At 31.3% G+C, this 7500-nt stretch overlaps 1 protein-coding gene across 15 annotated transcripts in view; it reads right to left on the bottom strand.

Moving 5' to 3' along the window:
- LOC115228020 (voltage-dependent L-type calcium channel subunit beta-1) overlaps nt 1-7500 on the bottom strand; it is a 306373-nt gene that overhangs the window by 59793 nt on the left and 239080 nt on the right. For 14 of the 15 annotated variants that reach the window (XM_036512593.1, XM_036512599.1, XM_029798695.2 and 11 more), the window contains one exon: nt 1693-1809. In XM_036512593.1, coding sequence (XP_036368486.1) covers nt 1693-1809 — 117 coding nt within the window. Of the gene's footprint in view, nt 1-1692; nt 1810-5584; nt 5706-7500 lie in introns of those variants that run through there. The other variant, XM_036512618.1, reaches the window with a different exon arrangement.

The following is a 7500-nucleotide window of genomic DNA, read 5'->3' as shown; positions in this document are numbered from 1 at the left end:
GAACAAACTTGAGTTTGAAAGAAATGATGATTTGCATAGACAGTTCCTTTTATTAATTGAAGGGTTCTAATATATTTGTATGAACTAATAGTAAAATTCACCTATCTTGACCAAATTTTGCAATCCTAGTATATTCATTCAAGTTTGCTTTAGTTTTATGTCTATTTTATGTTATATTTTGAATGAAGATTGCTGTAATTACAGCAACTGGAGATTTTTTATGTTGTTTTCTTTATGGCTTAGTCAAAGGAAATGGGACCCTTTACAGAGTCCCCAAGACATGGAGGAGAAAGTTATCTCCAAAACACACACCTGATCTGAATCCTTGCAACACACTGGAGTCTGCTGAAAGCATATATGGCTCAGATGGTGGTGTTAATGGGATGACAAATTAAGCCTTTCTTATATATGCAAGATATTCGGAGATTTTTTTGGGGGGTTTTTGTTTTCTTTTTTGGAGGAAGTTGGTTTTGTCGAGTGTAAAGTAAGGTAAAAATGTGATATTCTCTACCATTCCTAGTTAAGTAGGGTCTTAGTAAATCTGCTTGGTGATAATGTTAATCTATTTTTGTAGAACCAAGATTCAAATTTGCTGTTGTTCGATACATTTCTTGCTGTTTAGCCCCAGGTCTTCCTAATTAAGTAAACTCACTTAATGAAATACATTTCAGCTGTGATTATCATGTCTTTTTGTATATCAGACACTACACTGTCCATGTATCATTTCTTTTTTTTTTTTTTAAGATGATAAAGATTATTTGTTGGAATATAACTTCTATTTGTTGCAGGCCAAGGGACCATGTTGAGTTTGCTCCATTGACTCTTGGTGTATTTGTTGTGTGACAATGTCTGGAAGATGTTAAAGGAAATAAATTAAGAACTAGCAATGAAGCTTCTACATAACTACATGTGTTGCTCAATGTGGCTCTTATATATCCTGACCAGTACAAAATGGAAAACAACAACAGATATAGAACTTGAGACAATATAACCAATAACAAAAAGAATAAAGCTGAAAATTAATCATGCTATTATTAAATACTGTTTCTAATTTAGGTACACAGCCAGCAGTTTTAAGGGGATGGGGTTAGTCAATTATAACCTCTATCCTCGCTATGAGACAATGAGACTGATAATTTATTTCATGAAAAGCAATGTTGATCTCAATAAGATCTGAATTCAGAATGTAATACCATTGTTGATTATGGTAAGAGGAGTCCAATATGAAGGAAACTTAATGGTAAAAACAGCTTGAAAAGAGCATGAAAATGCTTACTAAGATACCCAAACCTGAAATGTGAGGCAGCAATTAATGCTAGTGGTTAATCTTTGAAGTTACTCCATTGTTTTAATACAAAGAATAAGTGACATAAAGATCTGAAAATTTTAATTAAAATGAACAACACAACAATTTAGTCAATAGTTTCCTTTATTCTCTTATCTGATTGATATCAACTAGTAAAAGAGAATACTGTTGTGATCTAAATTCTTGGCTATAAAACTATGGTCAGTCATAAGATATATCCATAATAAAGTGTGCTGTATGAAATTGGTAACACTCACACTCATCATTTTTTTTTTTATCCTAGCCTAATCAGTATACAAGCTACATGGATCATCAACATAGGTTTTAAAGACTTCCCACACAACAAAATTCATTTTAAAAATTGAAATAATAAATAAATGACTCACTCGAGCTTGTTCTAACTGAGTAAGTGCTTGGTGCTCCGTTTCTCTTCGTAAAGCTTCCCTTTCTTCATCCAGAGACAGGTCAGTTGATGGCTGGCTGCATGTTGACTCTGCCGATCCCTATAAAAGAAACAAAACATTAGGAAACAATTGTAATCATAGGTAGTGATAACACAAATACTGCAAAGTAGAATATACAAAAATAGAGATCTTGCACCAGAGATCTAATACACAATAAATACAATTTATATTTTTTAGAAGGCAAGAAATTAGAAAAAAAAATACTATTTTAATTTTTACAACATCAAGACAAGTGGTTAGAATGTTGTAGTTTCTTTCCACTTCCAAAGAAAACACCTGTTACACATCTGAAATGTTGCTTCCTTAAATTTTTTTATAATTTAAAGGCTTTCTTTAAAAAAAAAATTACTAATGAAAAAATTCTCAGATGTTTCAAATGTGTAATTTGTAATTGAAAGGTAGTATGCAGATACACAGAAAATATATCTAATGTAATACAAAGATATTTACATTAGTATTATTCCAATACATGGTAACCTTAAAATCATTCATACAATGGATTATATACTCTGAGGATATAGAATTAAAGATGTCCAGTTTCACAATAGAAGATATAACATAAATTTACTGAAGTGCTATCGAGCAGAGACAACAGTAGAGTCAGCGTTATTTTGATTTGGGATGAAATAAGAAAAATTTCCAAATGAGGGAGAGAGAGATAGATAGATCATGTAAGCTCACTTTTTTTTGTTTTTACCAGTTTTCTTGTTGTGCATGGGAGATATCAAGATCCCAAGGAAACCAAGCCTGCATCTAATTCTGATCTATAGTTGAAATTACTACACTTTATATATGCTCTATGACATTATGTTTACTTGCAATTAATAGCTCAAAGAGGGATGACCTTTATTAATATTGATGTAAATGGCAATGAAGTCTTGATACACATGATAATGAATACACATGACAATAAATATACATGACAATTAATAGACATTACTATCAAGTCATTAGTAGTATATCCCCCAATGACTTAATGAATTTGGGAGTATTTTCATTTTCCAATATTTCAGAGCTGTCTTGCACTTTAAAGTTCAGCATAACAAGTTTATTTAACCAAACTGACCCATGTTTAGATGCTAGTTAATTTTATTACTGAAACTAGCAAAATACTATACTTACTATCACAAGTATATGAATTTTATAACACACATGCTGAATATTCATAGCACAAACTAACATGCTAACATCTTGGCAATTGCATCCTATATATGAAATGAGAAGTGAAGACATTGATATATTCTCTGTAAATATAATTCAAGTTGGCTTGTTTGAGTTTTAAACAAATCAAACATTCTATAGTGATTATATATATTGTCAAAGATCAAGCATATTTATTTGACCATATGTGGTAGCACCACTGTAAGTTTGACCAATATGCTTCAGAACATGCTTAATTAGAAGAAATGTTCTTATAACTGGATATCTCACTATTCTGTATTGCCAGCTCACCACTAACTGTACTTTAAAATAAAGTGGTTCACTAGGTTCTTAACAATAATGATTTTTCACATTGTTCCACATACATCCATTTAATTCAAGTAGTCTTTACAAAGAGTGTACTACATAAAAAATTTTTATATTAGATAGGATTACTTTGATACTACAACAAAGAAAACAGTTATGTAAGCAATAACCATTTTTTTTGGGGGGGGGGGGAAATCTACTAGAACTTGATCCAAGGTTTTCTGGATATGGGAAAAACGTAATGGAATGATTCTAATAAAACATTTGAAATACCACTAAACTGGCTTATCTGAGTTTGCAAATATTATATTGTAAATGGTATAAATGGTAGCACAAATAAAGAAGGATATTTTATGTCCTTAGTTTTCAGATGAATATAGTACATCTTTGGGTTTCTATGTAATATTCATAGGTCAAACTATGGCAGTTTATACAGACCAATGTATATTGGTTATTAATGATGGGCTGAGGTATAATTTATTTTATTTTTTCCTGAAAATATAGAAAGATATTTCCTTCAGATCCCTTTGAACTGAAAAAATTTCAAACGTAGCAAAAATATTGACTGTACTTAGAAGGGAAACTGTAGACACTTATCAATAAACATTGTTTGTAAAAAAAAAAAAATATCTCAAAGATTGCTAGCTATAAGGATTTTGCTGTAAAGATCATCTATAATATGTATTACTATACAATAATGGTTCAAGTGATGCAAGAACATAGTAAACTCTCTAAGAACTATGTTGTAATCAAATTTTTATGACTAGTTGAAGTCATTTTATTTCACTTATACATTCAATGATCCTGTAATCTAAAAATGGAGAGCACTATGAAATGAAGGCAAGCTATTGGTGAACCAAATCAATTATCTAGATTAAATACAAAACCAAATAAAATCCCTTATACTGATAATGCAGTAATCCATCTTTTCTGCTGTACCTGTATGACACATTGTATCTAATCAAAGAAAATTAATATTAATAAAATATTGCCTCTATTTTTTTTTAATATGTTCCACAAAGGTACAGATATGGCTGTATAATTTCAGGTTCAGTCCTACTGCACAGCATTTTGGGTAAGCGTCTACCACCATAGCCCCAAACCAATTAATGCCCTGCAGGGGACAGAAACTGACTGTGTGTGTATGCACATGTGTGTGTATGTGTCTTTGTGTTTGTCTTAACCATTGCATGACAACTGGTCTTGGTTTGTTTATATCCTTGTAACTTAGCAATTCAGCAAAAGAGATTGATAGAGTAAGTACCAAACTTTAAAAAAAATGTAAGTACTGAGGTCAATTTATTCAACTGTGGCCATGCTAGGGCACCTCTTTTAAGGAGGTGCCCTGGCATGGCCAGAGTCCAATGACTGAAACAAGTAAAAGACAAAAGATAAAGTATTTGTTTGCCCCATATAAATTCAATTAATCAGAGATAATTTATCTTAGGGCTAGATGACCTGTATAACCTTTCTACCTCTCAAAGAAGTTTCCACTTGTAATATCTGAGAAGCAATAATAAGGCTATCAATATAATGTATACTAAAAGCTCTCCACTTGGGAATATAATCAATAACTTGATATGTCGTTAAATTTAGTGATATAAATAACATTAAAAATGACATTATAAGATATTCACTGTTTATATAGCTTCAACATTTAAATGTAACGAACTGTAAGATCCTGGTCTGATACATCCGTAATGTGATGAAACTATTTATATGAGAAACTTTTAAAACATCCAATGTCAATCTTTCTGTTTAGAAGCTGTTGTAACTGTTGTAAAGTTTGTTTCAGAGAAATCCCTGGTTCTCCTTGGAACAATTGTCAGGCACTGACGATTGCAAATCTTGCAGCTACTGATATCTGTAATATGTTTAGGAACTAAGCAAATACCTTGTGGTTAATTAATGTTCAGATATTACAAACTCTGAGTGAACCTTCATAAGTTAATAGAGTGTCTAATGTTGAAAAGCTTCAAATCTTGTAAGCCAGGGAGGAGACTGAAATAGTTTAGATATAAGTACAGAATAGGTTGTAGGAAAGCTAGTAGAGAGTGCTGACCAAAATGACTTGGAAATCTTCAAAGGAATAATTACAATAATGATGTAAAAGCAGAAAGCTGTGCATGCTATGCCAACATGGAAACTAAATACAATGATAATGACAATAGTGATGAACGCTAGAGACGATTTTATAATGTCTATAATACTGGTAAATATTATACCAACTATGAACTATTTGGGCTCTACAAGGCCATAGAAATACAAAACTAATACTGTACTTGAAAGGGGATATCATCTGTTTAACTATGGTAGTGCATCATTTTGTTTACAGTGTACAACATACCTCAACAGCTGGCTCGCTGCACATATTTGAATTGAGACATGCAGACATTAGAGTCCTTCCTTCCTCCCCTATAATAGAAGGTAGTCGTTGCTCCATTTTCCATAGTGCACATTATGTAGCCGGATGTAACAGTTTGAATCTGAACAGCAGAAATATTCTTTAATTGATTTTATGAAACAAAGTGAGAAAACTCAAGATGTGCTATGCGTGAAATTTAAGACAAGAATGGCTAGTGCTTGCTTTCATAGGCTTAGAAAGGTTAAATAGAAGGAGATTCATCATTATTAACATGATGCAATGATGACAAAAAAATAAATATTTTGGGAGAAAAAGTAAATAAATAGTAACTTCAGTCTTGTAGATCAATAAGCATAAAGTCAAGTGTCTGGACTTTAAGATACCGTATGTGTATATTATAGGTTTTTAGATACAACTAAATATAATACCCACCAAAATGCATAAATATTTAAGCAAACAAGATTTTAAAGCATACAATTGTGCTAAATAAGAGTATTTAGTACTGGAAAAGAGAGAGGTGTAGAAATTTGAAAACATCCTCATGATGACATCGTCATTCGGATGTTCATCATCATTGCTATGAACACTGTTTTTCCATGTTGGCATTGAAAAAAGAATAAAAACAAAGACTAAAAGACAGCTTAAAGGGGAATGCATCTTTGAACAGGGTGAAACTGAATTATAATGTCAATTAAGTTGAAGTGCTAAATAAAAAAAAAGATTTTGAAAAAGGATATTTTCTGTAATTTAAATTTTTAATTAAAATGTTTTACTATCACTTACTATCTAAAACTTGACTGGTCATTGTGTAATAACTAATACCAAAAATAAACAATAAAATTTTTAAGTCAATGAGGGAGTTTTAACATGTTTCAGTCCACTAGAAATAGCAGCCAAATTACCCTCAAATCACATCTTATCTCCTTAAAAAAGGAAAGGATACACTGAACAATGTAATCCATGGTCTACAAGAAAAAATAAAAAGGCTGGCCACAGGTGGGATGGCTTTGATCAAAGTTTTGCTTGGTTCAAGGATATTATTGTTGTTGTTCAGCTTTACATCAAACAACAATATATGTGACCCAGAGTGGGAGTTTCAAGTGGGTTTTTTTTTAACCTGCTAGAAATTACAACCAAATCTCCCACAAATTACATCCAACTAATTTAAAAGGAAAAAACACACTATGTTTCTATGTCTTTAAATAAGACAGGATGGTTATGCTTTTATGTGTAAAAATAACATGGGATGGCCATGACTTGATCATAGATATACTCAACCAGGGTTGACTTGGAGTTAAATAAAAATAGGAAAAGAGGAAAGCATTTTTGCAAGTGCCATGAAAGTGAATATTTTTAATACTTCTTTCAAAACCTATTGAAATATGGAGAGCAAAAATCCTTTTAAATATCAGAATTCATATGCATGCATTTTATTAAATACAGTGAGTCTGAGGAAATACAATTTGCTTTGCATGAAGGTTCAACAGAGGCCTTTGGGTGAAATAAAATGCATTTCATCTGATAATACATATTGGCAATCAGAATTAGCTCTTTTGAGTTCTTTACTCTAAGGCACCTAACTTAGTTCCTGTAAACTGATAGCCCCAGGAGCACATATATAAAAGGTAATTAAGTAGTATATGAATTACAACACATGATAGAAATTTACACAGTTTGATATACAATAATAGCAAGACAGGGAGGGTTAATTATTATATTTCAAATGATTAATCAGTTAATATAGATACTATAATTTTTTTACATCATTATCATTATTTTATTATATGCTCCTACAATCAGTCCTTATATGTACATATATACATATTCACACAGACATACATTTAGTACATTCACATGTTTTCTTACAAATGTATATGCATCTATATCTTGTCCTTTCA

This window comes from Octopus sinensis, linkage group LG2 (assembly GCF_006345805.1).
Source record: "Octopus sinensis linkage group LG2, ASM634580v1, whole genome shotgun sequence".
In the NCBI taxonomy this organism is placed as follows: Eukaryota; Metazoa; Mollusca; class Cephalopoda; order Octopoda; family Octopodidae; genus Octopus; species Octopus sinensis.
The sequence above is the reverse complement of the archived record's forward strand: the minus strand, read 5'-3'. Positions and strand labels throughout refer to the sequence as shown.